The sequence below is a fragment of the Argentina silus genome, assembly GCF_951799395.1.
Source record: "Argentina silus genome assembly, chromosome: 14".
Taxonomy (NCBI): domain Eukaryota; kingdom Metazoa; phylum Chordata; class Actinopteri; order Argentiniformes; family Argentinidae; genus Argentina; species Argentina silus.
In genome coordinates, this window is record NC_139668.1 from 15,053,793 (window position 1) to 15,076,265 (window position 22,473).

Consider the following 22,473-nt stretch of genomic DNA (forward strand, 5'->3'; position numbering starts at 1 on the left):
TTTCATGAGGAATAACAGTCATTCAATCCTTATTTCCTCGGATGTCAGGAATACATAAATAACAAGGACGCTTTCTTATCCAAAACTGAATTTAGTTTGACTTGAGCAGGCTTGATTTGAGTCGTATCTTTAATGTTTCATATCATTTAAGAAGGCTTCACGTGATGTAAGTGCTGTCTGAGTAAAAAGCGATCCCAACCTCTTCCAGCTGACCTATTTGTGTATGTTTGTCACCATTGGCAACTCATTGATAGTGGTTCATTGAGTGACACTTCTGGGTCCTCCAGGCTGGTGTAAGGTTAGTGAACACCTCCAAGGGCCATCAAACAGATCGTCCTTACCCAAACACCCAAACTGACACCTACACAGAGACCCCAAACAAACACACACACACACACACACACACACACACACACACACACACACACACACACACACACACACACACACACACACACACGCACACACAACTACACCCTACAGATAAGACACCTGAGAGCACACACACACACACAGACACACACAGACACACACACACACACACACACACACACACACACACACACACACACACACACACACACACACACACACTCCTCTCTCCTAACAAGAGGTGACAGTAATCCCTGGCCGGTGAATGGGATTGAGTTGCTGGGGCATCATGCCCTAGTTTTCAGCCCCGTCTCGTGGGGTTAAGTCACAGTGCTTTTACACTCAGGTTACCCAGGATTGTTCAGTTATGTTCAGCTCAACTAGACACCGTCAGACAAGACAGGACAGGACAAGAGGAGATGTCACCTGCAGGGGAGGCTGGTGGAGTGAGAAATCGGAGGGCAGGCTCATTGTAATGCACGGGAGGAAAAAAGTGTTTGATATGTTGATTGTTTTAAAAGTGTTTGATACCATTTCTCATACCGTGCATAACAATGTGCCAACCCATGTGCTAATCCATGCGTAACCATGAGCCTGTCCACCAATTACCACAGCCTCCCCAGATCACCTGGCCTCCCCTGGTCACCTGGCCTCCCCCGGTCACCTGGCTGGGAGAGCTCTGCTGATCCTCAGGGACACTACAGTACATCCCTAAAGCTCCACCAGTCAGGAACCCCTGTGCTTCTTAGCGCTCAGCTAACCACCAGCGAATGCATCATGGATCATACAAGTGTATAACTGTTTTTATCAAGAGCATTTTCCATGCTCTAACAATCCACCCGACAATGTGCAGGCCAACTAAGCAGCATGAAGGGGTAATATGTTTCTATTAACCTATCACCTGAATCTATTCTGGAGTCTCTCTCTCTCTCTCTCTCTCTCTCTCTCTCTCTCTCTCTCTCTCTATATATATATATATATATATATATATATCTATATCTATATATAGATAGATATAGATATAGATATATAGATAGATATATATCTGTGAAGCTATGTGCTTCAGTGAGTGGAGAGTGGAGGAGATGAGAGAGGACATGGGGACATGAGGAAGGGAGGAGGAGCAGCCTTCCCTCACACATGAGAGAGAACAGCTGTGAGCCACTCTCCACAGATGAGCAGTAGCCCGCTATCTCTCTCTCTCTCTCTCTCTCTCTCATGCTCTGCTCATCTCTCGTTCTCATGTTATTCCATCCTCTCACATTCGCTCTCTGTCTCCCTCTCTCTCTCTGTGTCTTTACCTGTCTCTCTGTCTCCCTCTCTCTCTCTGTATGTCTTTACCTGTCTCTCTGTCTCCCTCTCTCTCTCTGTGTCTTTACCTGTCTCTCTGTTCTCCCCTTTTCTCTTCTGGAGTCTAAATATCATTGCATATCTCTCACACTCTCCGTTCCTCTCACATGCACCCACTCCATCCCTCTCTCTCTCTCTCTCTCTCTCTCTCATGCCTTCTTTATCTCCCTATCTACAGTATCTACTGTATATCTCTCTCTCTCATTCATCCAGGAATACAGTGCTCGGGAATACAGTGCTCCCTTTATTCGTTTGAAACTACAGTATGCAGACATCCTAGTGTGTGTGTGTGTGTGTGTGTGTGTGTGAGAGAGAGAGAGAGAGAGAGAGAGAGAGAGAGAGAGAGAGAGAGAGAGGGAGAGGGGGAGAGAGAGGGAGAGAGAGAGAGAGACTGCATTGTTCAGGGCCAGATCAGCTTTCCTCCATGAACACCCCACTGTTGCCAGGCTAACAGAGGAAAGGGAGGGAGACACCTCCAACTATACTAATAAACAGAAAAGACTGCAACCATCCACGTTACTGGTATTGTGATTCACTGAGACAAACCAAGTCAAACAAATCCCCTATCAAAAGAACATGTGTTCCCAAACAATTCTTTCTGACAAATTCCTCTGTAAAACAGCTTGAGGCCACAAACTCAACAAGTTCTTGTTGCAACGTGCTGACTAGGGTTAATAAGATACACGCCCACGCATACCAAGAAGTGGACTAGGAGAAATAAACTACCCTGGTCTTGTTTGAGTAGATTGAAAATGTATCCCTCCTTCCTTGTAACTGAGTTCATCACTGACTTCACACTGCTGGATTACACCCATCCAGTAAGGTGTGAGATCAGCGTTTACCTCAAAGAGGGACGGTGTGCATTTTGGAGGTATTAGAACATGGCCATGATCTCTGGTACAGCGTGTATCCTGGTTGGCATTTGTACTGATAGTACTCATAGGGGAGGAGAGAGGGGGCAGCATACTGTATAGATGGGCTCGTTGGCTTGAAATGCTGCCAACACTACTGCCCACACACTCCCAGAGTGTAACATATCCTTCACTCTCCCACACACACGTCTCACTGCACCTGCCCCCTTCTGCCAGTCCAACCAACAAAATACTGTTGCTACCTTGCGATCCAACCAATGTGCGCGCATGAGCTGAGGAATAGACTGAAGCCACATTAGATACAGTATTCAGTCACTTTTAGAGGCCAATAGAGGTTAATTGAAAGGTGTTTCTTCATTATTATGATAAACATAGGAACTCATGAGTATGCACCTCAGGTTGAGTCTACAGAGGGAAGCCTTCCCTGAGAGAGAGAGAGAGAGAGAGAGAGAGAGAGAAAGAGAGAGAGAGAGAGAGAGAGAGAGAGAGAGAGACAGAGAGAGAGAGAGAGAGACAGAGAGAGAGACAGAGAGACAGAGAGAGAGATAGGTTAGGGTACTGCACTGTGGCAGTAAGGGATTATCTCCGAGGCTAAGAGACCAGCCAGTCAGCCAGGTAGTGATCAGCTTTCTCAGGTTGAGTCTAGGGAGATGTGTCCAGCCTCTGATTAGCCCCAACCCCCAGACACTTCTCCAAAGGGATTGAAGCGATGTCTGAAGGGATTGGATGGATGTAAGCAATATGGTTATTCCTCCAACCACTCCTGTCCCTTCTGATAGGCTAGGTCGACTTTCCACCATATTGTTTCCACAATCATTATAGCCTATAGTTTAAAATGTGTAGTTACCATAACAGCTAACACAACACAACAGAGTAGTTCCATTTGAGTGAGCATTACAGAGTGACATCCAAAAGGAATCCCAACCAGCAGCATTCTGCAGTCATAGAAAGTCAATCGATGACTGGGAGCTTAGTCATTCTCCACTGGGTATTTTAATCAAGTTGTCCTGGCACATTGGGGTCTGGCCTGACCCTATGCTGCTGTGACCAGCCAGTGAACCCCTCTCCCCCCATCCTTCCACAGGCATTCTCACGGCCTCCTGCATTATGTAAACAATGTTTACAATCAGACTGCTCGTAACGCCACTGATACTGTTCATTATTCATTCAGACTGGATGTGCTATTCACTACATGACAGATGACATGGTCAAATCTACTCATGGCATGAGGATAAGAAGAATGGAAAGAAGTTCCACTGTTGTTGTCAGTTCCATTCATTTACAATACGCTATGGACGTCTGTATGCCAAAAACTGCACATTGTAAACATGACTGGGTACACTAGTCACTTTTGGAGACCGGCCCGGCCGGTAGGCAAATACAGTATGTGGGCCGTTTTGCCCCAAGGTTCACTACTTTTGCCAGCTAAATATTTACCATCATTTACATATTTACTAATAATTTGCAACCGCTCTGACTTAGCTAGCAATCATACTGTTACCGTTTGGAGCACATTGCACTGCATTCTTGTACGAAATGTGCTCCATAAATACAATTTGATTTGATTTGATTAGAATTGCCTGTCTCCGAAAATGACATGACTTTCGCTTATCACATAGAGACTTTCATAGCATATTAAGGCCTCCAGAATTCTTCTAATGTATACACTAGGATATACACAACAGATGGTTGGAATGTGGACTCAGAAAAGAGCCTATAACTATTGAGGTATGAAAACACACGGCCATTAAAATGCCATTCATCATGAGACTCATAGTTTCCTCCTCTCCCCCGGAGTGTTTGTCCATTCAGCAGGGTTGAGTATGGCCCACTTTCCATATAATGCATCTCTAACCTTGTTAGTGTTGTATCTGGAGCAGGCCTTCTCCTAGCCTCAGCACATAGCCCTTTATAGGGTGCTAAGCCGACAAATTATTTTATTGATCAGGTTTGAGCTTTTAGAATTTCTCCGGATTAAGCGATGCATCAAGGCTTGTCTGCATTAAATCAAATAAAAAGTCTATAAGTCTGAGTCCTGCCATTTGTATGTAATACAAGCCCATTTTCTATTCTGGAGTTTTTAATCACAGTTAGCGCTGGCTCAGGTTTCGGGATACAGGGCGTATTTATAGGTAAAGGAAAACATAGGGTGGAATCGATAAGACCTTTCACCGCTGGGCCAAAAGCGTCCGCTTTTTCTCTGTCGGGTTCACTTAGTGGACGCATTGACTTTCTCTGCTGCACACTGGACCGGTCCTCTGAAAGATCAGACGCTGCTTCCTTCTGACAGCCGGGGGTTTCCTGTCACTGAGCAGTCACCCACCCCAGGATAAATTTAGCTCAACCCTCTCTGTTCTTCTGCAGGTGGAGCTTTTCTTTTTCTCTCTATTTTAATCCAGTGGTGGTGGATTAAACACACACTCACCTCTGGGAACTACTGTTGTATTGTATATACGAGTGAAGGCAGGGAATGTGTTTTGTAAAGGACAGGTGAGTCTATTCAGCGACTCTGGTGGAAGAGAGACAGGCCTGTGCCAGTAAACAGGGTGCACAATATAACCCCATTGTTATGGAAGGGCCACTTCCTGGAATCACAGACGCAGAATCACTCCCTTAGATGCCCTTCCCCCACTTCTCAGAGAGAGAGAGGGAGAGAGAGAGGGAGAGAGAGAGGGAGAGAGAGAGAGAGAGAGAAAGAGAGGGAGAAAGTAGAGAGAAAGAGAGAGTGAGGAAGTGAGAGACAGGGAGAGAAAGGTACTGTAGAGAGGTATGAGGAAGGAGGGAGAGAGAGAGAGAGGGGGGGAGAGAGAGAGAGGGGGGGGAGAGAGAGAGAGAGGGTTAGTGTTAAAGGGATGGTTCAGCCTATTTTAATGTTTATGTGAAGTATCATCTTACCCTGAGTTGTCCTCATAGGCCAGTAGTGAAAGCTTATCCGGTTCTCCATTATCTACTTTGCTACCGCAGCACCGGCTAACAGTTAGCAGCACCATCTCCAACAGACGGGATTCCAACGGCACTTAAGTTACCATCATTTAAATGACATGCCAAAATCTCCCTCAGAGAAACTTCAAACCAAATTTAGTGGCGAGTTACGCTTGAGAGGATTTTCTGATGTGCATACTATTGAAAATAAAACAATCACAGTCTCTATATGAACGATTTTGCTCAGAACAGGAACATAAATTTCCTCTTCGTAGACACACAGCCTCTTAGTTTCGGTACAGGTTCATCTCGTATATCGTCACGACTAAACTTTGTTTTAAATTTCTCTGAGGAGATTTTGGCAAGTAATTTAAACAATGCTAATCTACTGTAAATCCCTCTGGAATAGTTTTTATTGTAGAGAGTGCTCCTAACTGTGGTTGGAAAGTAGATAACAGAGACCCGGAAAAGCTCTCACCACTGGCCTATGAGAACAACTCAGGGTAAGATGATATTTCACCTAAACATGAAAATAGGCTGAACCATCCCTTTAATATTTCATGTGGAGCATCAGCGGATATGCAGGCTCACTATCGACAGCCTTCTAGGACTATGGGGGGGGGGGGGGGGGGGGCGGGGCTGGGGGGGGGGGGGTATTCACACAGAGGAGACAGAAATCAATCTTACAACACTCACTGAATGATCAACAGAACAGCAACATATACTACCGTTACAGCTAAAGATCATACAGCAGGTGTGTTTCTGGGACTCTGGGTCTCTATGGTGTCGTTTCTTTCCACATGTATGACTGTTCAGTTTGGTGTTTCGTGTAAATACCCGGACGAGGAGTCAGTATCCGTTTATGGGATGTTCTGAATGAACACTACGCAACAATACAGCAGGTAGTAAAAGTGTCTGAAAGATAACAATGGTGCAATGACACCCACGCTTCCAGCAGACAAAACAGTAACGTTAGCCCTGATAGTGACAATGGCAACGGAGAACAGTGGTGATAAATACATGCCATGTCACTACTGAGGTAAGGAGATAAGGGAAATCTCTGCTGTCCAGTCCCCCAACCCCTCAATGGCTTTACAACCCAGAGGTTTTAAACATAAGGGGAAGAGACAGGCAGAGACAAGAGAGGAGCAAATATATATTGTACATGGGCAAAAAGTGAAACGCTGTGTGCCCTCACCTCACATGAGACAATGTGTGTGTGTGTGTGTGTGTGTGTGTGTGTGTGTGTGTGTGTGTGTGTGTGTGTGTGTGTGTGTGTGTGTGTGTGTGTGTGTGTGTGTGTAAAGACAATCTCCTTGATGCTCCAGAGATTAGGTGAGGAATTTGTTAGCAGGCGAAGGGAAGTCAATGAGAAAAGGATTTACACAGCAAAGTGCCTCCAAGGGCCTCCGTTAGTCTCTGTTTGCCTTCTTCTCTCACTGAGACACATTTGGGAACTGAACACTTAAATCACTGTGTCTCCCTGGAGTCCTACTTCAGATGAGAAAACTTGCGACAAATCCTGGGAACACAGTAAACTCAGTATTGAGTTTGGCTAACTCAGTTTGAGATGTACTATTCTAATGGGCACCATGTTGGCTGGTAACAACAGTTCCACAACTATTACATTCTAGTCAGAATACAAATTAAAATGTCTTTGTCATGTTGATTTTTTAATAAAAAATAAACTGGAACTAAAACTTTGTCATGAGCATTTGTTGCCAATATGGCAGCCAGTGATCTGAATGTTGCAGGTGGGTACATGTTCTAATCCCTCAGTCCCAGTCCCAGCAGCCTCTCCTAGTCCCACAGTCTGTGGCGCTGCGTTCATTAAGAAGCTGACTCACAGATTACACCCCAGCTGTACCCTCCATCTGTCTGCGTCTTGTACTGCCTGGAGGTAAACAGACCAAACAAACAAGCTCTGATTGATCCTCCACATCGACCTGAAGTCACGTTTCTCTTACCGACCCATTCCCATTCCCCATCCCTTTGATTAACCTGCTAAGTGCAGGTGAGTGAGTCACAGTGTGTGTGTGTGTGTGTGTGTGTGTGTGTGTGTGTGTGTGTGTGTGTGTGTGTGTGTGTGTGTGTATAGTTTCAGTGGTGCGCAGCGCTCTGTAGCGGAAGCAAATTGGGGCCCGATAAGTGAACAAGCTCCACTGCCAACCTGCACTCGTGTTCTCTACTAAAAATGGAGCATACGGTTAGTATTTATCCTTCTCATGAGGTAATATCATTTACTCCCAGACTCCCTGCATGCACCACTGTGCTGCGCTCTACAGCCGGAGCCTCCCTCTCTTCTGGGTCTCAAGCCCGGGCAGGCTGAATACAAACACAGAGGCATCAATTTTGCATGACTTCTTATGCACGGTAAGAAGGGTGTGTCTGTAACACAATCGCTTCACCGACCCACTATGCCACCTACCCACTATGCCACACTCCGGCAGCCTGCCCCACCCAACTCTGGAATGCCATACTCACTCATGGCATAATGATGATCAGATACATCCACAAGACTACTTCTTTAAAACAAATCACAGTATCGGTGACAAATCTGAAACTTCTACACATGGCTAGTTTTCCTATCATCAGCAATATTTCCAGGACTGTTTCATGCACCTACGGTCTGCAGCTAGAATATACAGCTTGTTGACACAGTAGCCATAGAGTAACTTTTATGTACATTGTGAAATTAATGAATGATGTCTTACAGTATACACAGAGTTGGTTCATGGAGACAGTAGTCATAATGGCCAATATATCATCCACACATTGTATGGCGTCACCCAGGGCCTCTAAGGAGTTCTACGCACAAGGCTGCTGAATCATTCTAGTCTCATTATTACACTATACTGTACGCTACAGAGGGTAAAATAGGGCAGAAGAAGACGCTAGGGCTGTCCAAACCTCCTGGGCTTTCTCACCACACATAAACCCATAAATCACCTTACTTCCTGTCTTTGTTCCCTGAGAGGCCGCACCACACCTCGCGACGACCCACCGCACCATAGAGACGCGAAGATTGTGAGGAGATACAGAGTCCGGTTGCTGGTCCAACCATTCAGGGGATATAGTGATACATATGTAGAAGGTGGACATGAACTGTCCCTTTAAACGGATTGATTTTGAAAAAGCCAAACGACAAGGTCAAAAGAATGTGTTGATTTATTGATATGGCCCCTCATTCTTTCAACAGAAATACGTGTGTGTGTGTCGCATCCATTTCAACCCATCCCCCTCAAGTCATAACTCTTGGCTCTACTTCACACAGAACCCCCATCCTCCACATTTCCTCAACGCCATGATTCTTCATTGGTTGACATCCTCACACACTACAGTACAACCTCATTGGATAGTATTGGATATATCCTGTATAGTATTGTGAAGCCCTCCCTCGCCTTGTAAGTGTTCTGATTGATCACAGTTCTTGGCAGGAGAGAACTCTGTGAAGGAAGTATCTTGGCAGTGTCTGAGCAACAAGCTGAGAAAATGCCACACAAACAGGAACACACCCACACACACCCACACACCCACACACACACACTGGGGAGCAGCAACATCTACGAGATCCTCTGTGGCTCAGTTGGTAGAGCATGGCACTAACAACGCTTAGGTTGTGGGTTTGATTCCTGCTGGGGCCATATATACTGAAATATATGCACTCACTGCAATGTAAGTCATTTTAGATAAAAGCGTCAGCTAAATGGCATACATTATATTATATTCTATATCTACGTAGGTAACAGGCTGGGTGGTGTTGTTCCAGGGCTGTGAGGCAAAGCCCGGGGATCTCAGGGGACCGGCTGTGAGTGTGGTGGACATGATGTGTTGCAAGAGGGAACTAGACTAATCAACCTATTCCCATTAAACGGAGTCTGATCCCATAATCATACTAAGTGCTGACTCATCACTACCAGCACAGTGTGACTCAGTGTGAGAGAGAGAAAATACAGTGGAAAGAATAATGCATTTATGACATGAAAGTGGATGTGCTGATAGCTGGGGGGTTGAGCAACAGCAGCGTACGAAGAGTCACTCTGTCTGTCTCTCCCTCTACCTCTGCTTCTGTTTCCTCCTACTCAGTCTCCCAAACTTTAAACTCATCTCCCATCGATCCCCTGCATCAATAACAATGAAGCAGCACATTAATGGAAGCAGTGGCAACATGCATGTACTCTAAGGGTGTGTGTGGGTGTGTGTGTGTGTGTGTGTGTGTGTGTGTGTGTGTGTGTGTGTGTGTGTGTGTGTGTGTGTGTGTAGCAGCATTAATCCCAAGGACGCCAGTCTCCCAGTCACATGCTCTTTCCGTGACTTCCTGAAACAAGCTGCTATTGTCTGAGGCTGACTCACACACACATACATACACACACACACACACTCACTTTTACTGGAAGTATGCAGCACAATCCAGAGACAACAGAATTGAAGTGCACTTGACAGCTCTTATAGAGCTGACCTTTTGAGTAAATGTTTCCTTTTGAAATAGTTTGAACAAAGTGCAGCATCAGCATGTGACAGTTGAACGGGAAACCATTAGACCGTGACCAACCACATTCATGTTCATGTTCAGAGATCTGTGAGAGAGCAGACAGGCAGGCATTAGCCATGTGATGTGAGACTCTTTGGTGGGATCAGCTGACCCCTAGCTGGGTTAATACTTTAAGATCTCACTGGCGTTTTGGGGAATGCCTTGTGGCTGGGCCCCGTTCCAACCTCTTTCCTACACTCTCATCACCAGTTGATCTTCAGCCTTCATATAGATTTTGGCAAACCATTCTCCAAAATCTATAACAAAGGTCAGGGTTGGGGTCAACTCCATTTCGATTCTGGAAGTCAACTGAAATTCCAATTCCAAATCTTCCTCTATGCTTTTCAATGAGGAAGATTTTGGAATTGGAATTGGAATTACTGCATCTGCAGTATAGTCTTCATCTCTCTATCTATGAGTCTGTGTTGCCCCCTTTCGTGACCTCAAGACGATGTGAGACCATACACAAACACACACACACACACACACACACACACACACACATAGAGAGTGAGAGAGACTGCGTGTGTGCATGTGAGTCTGCATGCGTGTGTGCATGCTTGCGTGTCTCCACTCATTCCAAAGGTTCCAGTAGATCAGAAGCGTCCCCTCAAGGGCTGCTGGAAGGTTGTCAGACATCCAGGAAGGAGAGGAGAAGGCAAAGTGTTGGGCTGTGTGCATTTGTCATATTGCCTCATCCTCCAGAACCACACTAGTTGGCCCTTTTAACATCACTACACCTCCTCAGTAACAAGCCAGCCAGTCAGACCTCTAGAAAACATTCAACTTATCCTGGGCCAAGTATTCACTCGTCAAGAGGAATAGAGCTTGGAGCCAGTGATTGGCCGAAGCCTCGCTAGAGAGATTGGTAATATAGTCCCCCTTCCCTCCTCTCCCTCAGTGTGTACAGGAGCCTGACCTGCAGGAGGATGAGCAGCGAGGCGCAACGACCCGATCCCCCCACAGGCAGAGCACTGGTAGCAGCCTCACAGTGGCTGTGCTTCCCTAAACGCTCTCATCCATCTGTGGGCATGTTGCATAAACTCACCGGGTCTTTGATATAAGGAGCGGGCGGCTATGTCAGCGCTCATCATCTGGGATTGGTACATACTGTGGCAGGCTCAAGGGTGTGGGGTTTCCACGCCACCAAGTTTCCACGCCAACAAACACACACAAAGTACAATTCAAATGCGATTGGGAAATTTATTAGGGGGTATTTACATCTGGGGGAGGGGGAGGTAATTCAGCTATCCATTCAAAGTCCCCAATCCTTACTCAAAGTCCTTTGTCCGTTATCCAGGGATAGTCCAAAAGCATCCTCAGCCAAAACGGTTTAATACACAGTGGGGGTAATCCAACAGTTCAGCTCACTACAGGTTATCACACAGTTACTTCTCACGCTTCTCTCCAAGGCAGTCCCGCTCACTACAGGTTATCACACAGATACTTCCTCCCGGTATTTGCCTCAGGTTGGGCAGCCCGCTCCCTTTTTTATCCTCAATCCCTGGTGGCTTAACGATCGACAGGTTTGCCACGTTGGGGCAGGAAGTCCATATAAGGAGGGTGGAGCCAGCCAGCGGGCTGCAAGATACCTCCCTTCAATGATCAACCCCCTCACCGCTCCCTGCCATCTGGATTTGAACATTAGCGGTGCAGTAACTCACCTCTGGGCCTCACACATACTAGATGGATAATGGATTTCCTCTCACACCATTTGTGCCGGGAGCATGGTGAGTCGTGACACCTCTGGCACTGCTCATTATGGCCCGGTGCTCTGCCAATAGGTGACTCCGGTTCAGAAGTGTGTCCTGACACTGAGGTAACAGCTCACTTTATTTATGACATGAGCTGACATGAGGATGATGATGATTCAGGACCAGATTCAATCAAATCAATCAAAACAGGCGGACATCAAGATAACTATCCATTATCCCGATCGGAATTTAACTTGAAATCAAACTACCATCTGTCAACCATCTGTCAATCAAATGAACAGTACACTAAGACACAGAAAAGACACTCAAAAGCTCTTGAAATGTGATATCTTTAGCCGCATCTTGTCTCTTTTCAGTAATGCATGCCTATTAGCCATTAGCTGACTTACATTGCAATGAGTGCATACATTTTTTCAGTTCTATATGGCCCCAGCGGGAATCGAACCCCCAAGCGTTGTTAGCGCCATGCTCTACCAACTGAGATACAGAGGACCAGCCAACATCTCTTCACACACTTGCTGCTGCATCTCTCCGATTGATCCTCGTCTCTCTTCTCATGTCCCCTCTAGTCTCTCTCTCCTCCTGTCCTCTTGGCCTGGGTGCTCCAAACCACTTGTCTTTGACTTGTCAAACAAGACGACAGAGATGTTGAATGCAGAGAACAGACAGTCATGTTGTCTAGGCTTCTCCCCCAGTCCCACAGCTGTCTGGTCAGCTTCCTGCCCGAGTCAAGTCTTTCGCCTGGTTTCTGATCCTGTGGATGTTATGCTGGTATCTGGGAAGCATGACTGGGCCCTGGTCTAACCCCAGGCATCCAAGCTGTCCCATGATTATCATATGACCCAGTCCTTCAGGAGAACAGTCAATCCTTACTGAAAGCTTTCACTCTGATCAGAAATAATGGGTAGCCCTTTATAAAAGGTTTATAAATTATTTATAACTAGTTCTCAATATTGGTTTAGAAATAATTTATAAACCATTGACAAATAGTTATCACTTATTTGTTTAAATTGTTGGATAGCCACTGGTGCTTGAAAAATAGTGAGTTTACATTTAGGCGCTCTTTATAAATGCTTGACTGACACTGATGTGTCTTCATGGATCCTTATTTTCACAGTTCAAACATGGCTATTTTCTTTACTGGATTTGATGCACTAGGATACAATGTATAAAAATAATATGAGAGTCTCTACTTTTCTCTCCATGTAGACAAAGAAATTGTATTTCTGAAATACATGTTCTCTATTTCTGTATAATATAACTAGTTTCTAAAGGTATGTTGCTCCCTTGAGTTAGCAATCTCGTCTCTAAGAATAGCTATACCTTAAAAGTTTATTTTCTTAGCATCATTGCTAGCCGCAAATAGTTTTTCTTCAGCAAAAATGTACAGCGTATTGGGACAGTGAAGCATTATTTTCTTTTGGCTCTATACTCCAGATGTTTGGATTTGAAATCAAACAATTACTATGACGTTGACGTATATTTTTTTTTACATATTGGTTTCACCATTTAGGAATGTGTCACTTTTTATACATAGTAGCAATACTACAGTAGCCTTAGGAATTACCCTCTGGTAGAGACGCAATCTGAGAGATCTTCACATTATGTAACGATGCTTTGAATGTTTCTTGGTCCCAGCGCATCACATCCACAAGTAAGAAAATAACTGCTTTTGAACTGTGAAACCATTGAAAATAAGTTTGCATGATGACACATGAGGTTTAATTTTTAGAAGCACTTATAAGTGCATTTATAAAGTGTTCATATTAGTGTGAGTTATAAGGATTTACAAAAACATAATCAATAGTTTATAAACTAGTTATAAATAATAATAATAATAATAAACCCTTTATTAAGGGCACCTAAATGTAAAGTGCTTTCGAAGATGGTAGATAGAGGGTGTTTATATTTCAAAATGCAATCAGGAGATGACAGTATATTTTTTATGGTGTATTAAGAAAAAACAAAGTAATGAACATTAAGTCAGTTCAGACATATCTTTCTTACTCGTATTCCAAAGGGCCTTACGTTTATTTTTTCTACTACAACCAACAACCAAGAATGATGTGACAGCTCATCTTACAGTATGACGTCTAGTGCAAATGTCTTGACCAAAACGCGTTTAAAGGGATAACACAAATGTTCCACTCCAGTAGATGGGACATGGGCCCAGAGGGCTGGTTGCATGAATCCTGGTGTCCTTAGACGCTGACAGGGTGACGGGGCGCTGCGCTCTCACCTAGCGTGTCGACACACACAGTGGAAAAAATACTACCATCCCTGTTTGTCCTTCATTAGCTCCCCGTCAACCAGGAGATGAAGCAGCCACCAGCGCCCTCAGACACTCCTCCACTTCTCTCTTTTTTATTGTCAGAGGCACAACCCTCATTATGGTCTCTCTCTCTCTCTCTCTCTCTCTCTCTCTCTCTCTCTCTAGTCTCTCTCTCTCTCTCTTCTCTCTCTCTCTCTCTCTCTCTAGTCTCTCTCTCTCTCTCTCTCTTCTCTCTCTCTCTCTCTCTCTCTAGTCTCTCTCTCTCTCTCTCTCTCTTCTCTCTCCCTCTCTCTCTCTCTCTCTCTCTCTCTCTCTAGTCTCTCTCTCTCTCTCTCTCTTCTCTCTCTCTCTCTCTCTCTCTAGTCTCTCTCTCTCTCTCTCTTCTCTCTCTCTCTCTCTCTCTCTCTCTCTCTCTCTCTCCCTCTCTCTCTCTCTCTCTCTCTCTCTCTCTCTCTCTGTTTCTATTAACCAGCGTAACTCAACCCTTGCTCCATCCCTCCATTATTCTGGAGTCTGTCTCTCTATATATACAGTATATATATATATATATATGCATAGTACATATATATATATATATATATCAAGGAGCGACAGCATGTTTCCATGTTTTCATCTCTCTCTCAATATATTTTCCAAGTCCAGCATGCAGTTAATTAAGTATAAACCAGGAATTCTCCCCCATTAGAGGACTGAGGAGAGGACTTTCACGCTTCACTACACTAAGGTCCCATCAAACTGAGAGACGCTCCTCCGCTGGTAGGATTACATCACCACTATCTGCTGTGCTGGCCAATTTGTGTCTGGCATAGCTGTAATGTAGAGAGGGGCTTCAATTGGATCACATGGCCTGGTGGACCAGGCTTCTGTTAAGACGAGTTGAGTGGTGTGTCAAATCTATGCAATACATTTCTATCTGCAAAGATGAATATTGAATCACTATCTGCTGTACTAGTCAGTTTTTATCCTGATATTTTATTTATGTATATATATTTTTGGAGACAGATGTCACCGTTATGAACGGTTAACAAACGGTAAATATGTTCTGATTTGGCCCAAGGTTTACTAAGCTTGCAGGTACAGTAACTAAGGTTCACTGTCTAATTTACTGGATTTACCATTCATTTAACTGACTCTCTTTTGCATTCTGACATATTAACTTTCATAGAGTATGGCTCCAGTTGGATCACCTTGACGGGCTTTAAGACCAACAACCAGTGAATCAATCACACAACAAAGAGAGTGATTCAAAACATCATTATCACGTTCCCGAAAAACCAAATACTCTATGGTGCACCAAAACTGAGAGGTGGTATTTGCAGAGCGATCAAACCTAAACTAAGGTTTTACAACACACATTATCACAACCTAGCCCACCAGAAGTCAATAATCAATACCTCAGAGTGCACAATAAATATTCTAGAGCAGGAAAGAGCGGAAATGGGAGAGGAGAAAGGGATCAACAAAAGTAAAATGGGACTCTCAAGAGTGCAGTGACTGTATTCAGATCGTCAAATTAGAAAGGTAGATGAATGAAAGGAGACAAGGAGAGAAGACATATCCCCGTCTCTCTGTGTGACCCATAGGCCATAGTGAATGGGGTGTGAAGGCAGGGGTCATTCTCTGAGAGAGAGGGCATTAGGAGTTCTGCCCTCCTCAGCAGTCTGACTGTTCTTATCCAAGGGCCCGTAACCAAAGAGAAACATTACAAAGTTCAAACGCTCTCTGGGCTGGCTCTCCTGATGTGGCCTTTTATGCTTCATTAATTCAGTGCAATCCATCATGTGCCTCTTGTTCTACCGGGCTCTGTGTAATAATGTACACACCACGGTTAAAACTGCTGCTTTATCACCACAGCAGTAATAGGCACAGCTACAGATATTCAGACATTAGAATTTTGAGGGGTAATGCTGGCAGCAACCTTTCTACTTTGCCCATAATAACATGTCTGATATTAGGCTTCAATATTAGGTTTCACGACTCTGCTTACTATTGTGTACATTCTGTGTACTATAGAAAATAATATTATGTCACAATAAAGTGGCCAATGAAAATACAAGGTTGCGTTATTCACTATATGTGATATAGAGTGAAGTCAAGAGACACGAGTGAGCACAGCCATGCTCGAAGGGGAAAAACAAGAGCAACTGGATTAAGGCAGAGTTTGTTTGAGAAGTTGACCAGTCCACATAAGACAAACAGTATGAGGATGTTAAGTCATTAGCACATGGCTGAGAGACCCTGCACAGCCAGAGAGGGTGCAATAGGATGCATTGAAGTGGTATTAACATCATAATTACAGTCCACAGCTCAAACAGTAATAATACTCATATTAAAACTGGCTAAAGGTAAGTCAACACAAGAAATACAAACTTCAAGGGCCACGGCACCGCCAGCACCTTGACAACGAGGCACAGCTGTGGGCGGGCCACCTCTTTTTCTTTTTCTTTTAAGAGAATAGGGCCCAGTTTCCCGAAAGCTTTGCATCTTAAGTAGTACTTTTTCTTCCTTTGTTTTTATCCAAGCCCACGCCTCTCCTGGACCAGCAAAGTTCTTCCTTTAACGAACTTTGTTAGCTCACGCAGAGAAGGCCGACCTGTAAACAGCGCCGGGTTGTCAGGAGAAATTATCAACTACTTAAGCTACAAAGCTTTTGGGAAACTGACATCAGGTTTGCCGGCACTCTAAAGCCCCCCGTGACCTCCTTACTATAACCACTGAGAACCAGTGTCACGGCCCTGAAGAGAGTCGGGTCGTTATCCTTTTAGCTTCGATCCTGCTAATCCCAATCCAACCCTCGTCCGTAGAAACACGGCTGCTGTCTCCGCCACAAGGCAGTAGGCGCAATGCGGAATGTTAGCCGAACTAGTCACAACATGGTAGGCGCCATGGTAGGCCTTTTGATTTAGAATCAAAGTGAGTATTACTAAGAGGTCCAGAAACTGCATTTCCAATAGAAGTCCCCAATCATGCTTGCAGTCTGTGTCGTGGCATGCTCTAGCCAATAGCATCCATGGGGAAATTATATGGCGATGTCAAGTTTCAGGAAAATGTGTTTCTGCAGTACAGCAAAGGTTAGTAAAAGTGAGGCACTCCCGTGAACAAAGTAGTTTTTCACAAGAATGAAAATCTGTCAGTTTGTCATTTTGAGTACATGTAATAATGACATATTAATTTACCGAAAAACATGGCAGAACGTATGAAACACCTCTTATTCCAAGAAACAATAACGAATGTGGATGAATCTTTCCACTCTCACATTCACATCAACACACCCAAACCCCGGTGTTGTCTGTTTAGTCTGCTATGCAACACTGGGTTTAAAAACTAAGTGGTAGAATTGAAGCTAAACTAGTCACAACACAGTAGGTTTCACTGTTTTCATACATATCTCCCTGTGTACTATAGGTCCACCCTAACCCTCGGACAACTGTACAAATGGGATTATCTGTCTGGACAGAGTTCAAATGGCCTTATAATCCCCAAGAGACAGGAAGCCATCGGTAGCAGCTTCCTGCCCAGGGTTAGAGATTAGTCAGAAGTAGAAGAAGTCCCGGTGTAGTGTCTATTCTTCCACTTTACTTTAATTTATTTTATTAAGTTTAGTTTTACAGGGACACTGCACATTCATTAACATTAGTGTAAATGTGCCAGTTTTAGCCAATTGGCTAATTTTCAACTGTAGTCCCTGGGCAGGTGTTTAAAAACATTTTAAATGCCAGTTCAAACAAACATCAAAACACATAAAAGGCAGACAAGAAAGACACACCAACCATAGCAACCAGAAAGACACACCGACCATAGCAACCAGAAAGACACAACAATGTACAGCCATGATGACAGAGTAAGTAAACAGCCTTGGGGTGGCGGCGCTGTGGTGCACGGCACCATGCTTCCTGCCTCATGAGTGGATGTCACAGAGGGACCGACCAATCACCTAATCAGTTATTATGAGCAGAAAATGAACTTATAACCTAACCTATAACAGGGCATTATTTCTTTACATTGGCAAGCCATGTTTGAAATGGTAAAGATTATTGATTACGGCATGATGGGGTGACCCCGGTGTCCTGGTTGATTTCCCCTGGTAGTGCTGAAGTTGCAGTGGCAGGCCACCTCCCCAAGGGGACCCTAACCCTAACCTTCCAAATGAGTCAAGGGAATAACTCCAACAGAATCACGCATTTCTCAATAACCTTAATGACATGGCAGGGAAGAGGACATAAACAAGGAGCCACACAAAGAACTAGGAGCAAACTGAATCATGAACCACATTATGATTAATAACTGGTATTTCACTCGGGCTTACAGATTAAGGGAAATTAGTAGGACTGCCCCCGAAATAGTCGATTGGTTGGTCAGTAGAGCCTTGGTCGGCTGCATATTGTTTGGTCGAATCGTCGCAGGGCGGGAAGAATGTCCTCACGCAAAACAAATAGTTAATTCTCCTATCTATTCTTAACCACAGGAATATGAATTTGTCATGAAAAAAAATAAAAGATGAATTACGCAACAAACTGTTTGATAACTGAATATTACCCCCCGATCGGGCATCAGTGTATTTTCTTGTGCACATTCCTGCTCTCACGCACATTTCACAGCCTCTCTGTCGCCCAGAGAAGATTTACTTGGTGAGGTCTGTGCACTTGTCCACCTCTGCTCTTGAACTGAGCAGAGCAGAGAGAATGATGCCAACAGCATAGGCAGCCATGTTACTTCCCTATCGGCTTAAGATTGCCGTAAAACTACATTTTGAGGCCAGATGCATTGCTAAACTGTCTCATTTCTTAAGGTGCAACAAAAGATTATATTCTTACTCATTCAGGTACAAAAAATGTCAAATGGCTGGCTTACCATAGAGGCTTTGTTACTGAGAGGTTTCAGGTGAAATGTACAGTTGAAAATCAGTTATAATCAATATACAAATACTGTATATTGACCATAATTCATGAGTAACTATATAGAAAGTGATTCTAAACCAATAGAGTTTTCGTTGGTTGATCTGTGATTCTTATGACTGGAGTGCGGTGCCCTATCATGATTCAAATCACGGTGAGAACACTCTAGAATATAATTGAATAGAATAGAATGCTTTATTCTCCTCCAAGGAGCAAATTCTTCTTACAGTATGAGCATTCAGATACTGGCCACAGTGAACCCTGAACGGTGATGTTCCAGTCAGAGCAATCTCCTGTCATCTCCCTCCATGTCTGCCCAAGACAGCATAGGATCCATTTCCTGCTCTCTCCATAGTTGCTCTCATCTCCTCCTCTCCCTTCCTCTCCTCTCCTCTCCTCTCCTCTCCCCTCCTCTCCTCTCCTCTCCTCTCCCCTCCTCTCCTCTCCTCTCCTCTCCTCTCCTCTCCTCTCCTCTCCTCTCCCCTCCTCTCCTCTCCTCTCCTCTCCTCTCCTCTCCTCTCCTCTCCTCTCCTCTCCTCTCCTCTCCCCTCCTCTCCTCTCCTCTCCTCTCCTCTCCTCTCCTCTCCTCTCCTCTCCCCTCCTCTCCTCTCCTCTCCTCTCCTCTCCTCTCCTCTCCTCTCATCACGCCAGCCAGCATTACCACGCATTAGATCAGAGTTCAGTGTGGACCAAGCTTTTCGTTCCACATTATTCTCTCTTCGCTGTCCCCTCATGTGACAAACTAACCCAGCATTTCTCACGGGTTAGTTTGTCATGTGACAAACTAACCCAGCATTTCTCACGGGTTAGTTTGTCATGTAACAAACTAACCCAGCGCCTACTCTACCCACTGGCTTATCACTCTCACTCCACTCACTGACAATTGAATGCTTTCTCTAATGGCGAATAACACAGTAGATAGCATTATAATTACATTATATTGAGTTATAATTACATGTATATTGATTTAAATCAAATGATGGTACCCTTATGGGTCTTGAGCCATCCAAATGAATCAATAGGTTATCAACAGATAATTGTTTTGAAAAAACATAGATAAAACCAGATGGACTTCCACCATTTGTACAAACGACGTTTGAGAGGCATGGTACAGTAGGTGATGGCTGTTAGTATCATCATTATGTCATCATTGGCTGTTGTTGAGTTCCCATCACCAGAACAAGGCTACTGTAGCTGCAAATGAATCAGAGCCGTAGGCCATCTGTCAACCGACCAGAGTGTTTACCAAAGGCTGACAAACACAGGTCTCAACGCGCTCAACTCATGGTCTTCAATGGTGACGTGGTGAATGTCTAGTAGCCCATTGAGCAACGAGGCTCTGTATGTTTCGAGAGCCAAAGATGCCGCGCAATTTAGGTGTTACTCTTACTATTTGTTTGTTTGCTAGCAGAACAGGTGTGCACACAATCTATACATTCATTTACCTGAGAGGATGGCGATATCTCTACTTTATACAGCCATTTACTGCAGGAGGAAATACGCTCATAAGCCCCCCTGGGAACTTGTGTGCTCATGTGAGCAGTGTTCTGGACTACTGCCAAACACACAAGTGTAGCCTACTGTAACACACAGGCCATAGGGTCTGCTGTAACTTATTGATTTTAACAGCAGACTCAGTCATAAAATTACAGAGTTATGTAACGTTTTCATGCAAATACTTGCATTTATGTTCTCTACTGGTTGCGTGTCCCTATATGATTATCTTCCAGTTTTATGCTCATTTCACTCATCATGGCAATGTAAGTGGTGCTATAATATGCTATCGACTATGGAATTCTTGTCACACCATTGTCTAATTTCTAAGTAATGCAAGACAGGATACTTGAATTTATCTATCATGGTTCACAGGATTTTGTTCAGGTAGTTTCATTTTCTCTTCCTTTACTCTGGCTTCTAAAGCTTGTGAGTTCAATTCCTTCCAAAATTGCATTCCAATAATTATTCTGGTTGAATCGAATTCATCAATTGGCGCACTCTGTCAATTAAAGGGGTATTCTGTGATTCAAGCGACAACAACAAAGCGGTCACCCCGCCACGATTTTTGATAAGCTGCCTGATGGGGATGGAGATGTGTCACCATACTCAAATGCATAGACAGAGCTACGGGTGTAAGGTCTGGCCGTCAATGAGATCAACAATATAGTTTTGAAGCTACAGTGTTTGTTTATAATTACATTGTTTACAAACAATAGAGTAAACCCTAAAACAAGCTTACTGTAGCCTATATGTTGGGTTCTGATGACAGTTGAACTAAGCCGATGAGGCATTGTCAAGTTATATTCTTCAAGAATCAATGGCTATATAGTTAGTTATTAAAAGTCCAAAAATGGATGTACCTATCCCAGATTGCCCCTTTATGTCGGTATGTGCGTACATCAATTAGACTGTATGCTACTCTGTCAACTAAGGACCACTTACGTCGTTATTTCTTTCATGAATAAAACATGAGGTGATTCATTCCTCAGCAGTGGTTCGTAGATGTTTTAAAATCCCCATGCATGGTGATATTAACATGTTGGTAATATAATAAATGTCGTCATTTAAACTTTAAAATGATAATATTAATATTTCTCTCAATTTAAACAAGAAAAATGCATAGCTTGTAGAAGCCTAGTCATGTCATTGTCGGCTGACTCGCTCTTTCAAAAGAAAAAATGAAGCCCTAGACTTCATGGCCTACCATACATAAATGGTCTGTCATTTCGCAATTCAAGAACAATAAACTGACAAACACAATGTATTTGTTGTATAATGAGAAGCCCTCAATTCTCATAATAGGCTTCAAAGCAACCGCCGGACCAACAAGTTGTTGGCAGCAGCGCAGCAAAATTCCATTCAAAGTATTAGTGCAATACTTACATATCTGCTGATGAGGTTCCGAAGTGTACTAAAATCCATTTTTTCTCAGGTTCAAGTTGGTCCAAGCAATTTCTTGTTTGGTGTCTTGTTTTAATGGTTTGACGCTAGCTAATCTTTATTTCTGCTCTATGCTCCATGTCTTTCGGACGGTCCCCTTTTCTACGTGAGAAGTTGCCTGCAGTCTTCCCGACTATAGTAATACTATCTCCCTGTCACCTATAGGGCTCTTGAAAAGGTAACAAGCAAATGCCCACGTTTTTTCATAGTTTTTGGTTTTGGATACTATACTGGCATATCAAGCTATAAATCAGCATTCAATGTCTTCTTTCTGTCCTCGTCCACTTTCTCCAGAGGTTATTTCAATGTTTCAGAGGCACAGTCGCCTACTTCTTCCTAGTGAAGTACCTCGCCTCCTTTTCCTCTCCTCCCTGCTCCCTCTTACCTTCCCCGCGCCTGTAATCTCCTTGGCTCTCCGCTGTGGCAAATGAGCTTTTCTTTCATCATACGTCACGGCAGCCGTAAGCGCTTGCGCACTCTAGTGTCACACACTTGCCTAGGGGAATTTTGCAGTTTCCTTCGGACATCAACCTCATGCGTTGTAACCAATTATGTATAGGTATATCACGATAAATAGTCCACTCCTATTTCGAGTTTATATCGTGAT

At 44.0% G+C, this 22,473-nt stretch overlaps 1 protein-coding gene across 3 annotated transcripts in view; it reads right to left on the bottom strand.

The window, feature by feature from the left end:
• Positions 1–22,230, bottom strand: part of atp11a (ATPase phospholipid transporting 11A) — a 50,059-nt gene extending 27,829 nt beyond the window's left edge. For all 3 annotated transcript variants that reach the window (XM_083684753.1, XM_083684755.1, XM_083684754.1), the window contains exon 1: positions 21,810–22,230. In XM_083684753.1, coding sequence (XP_083540879.1) covers positions 21,810–21,848 — 39 coding nt within the window. In that variant the 5' untranslated portion in view covers positions 21,849–22,230. The remainder of the gene's footprint in view (positions 1–21,809) is intronic.
• Between the last annotated feature and the right edge of the window lie 243 nt (positions 22,231–22,473).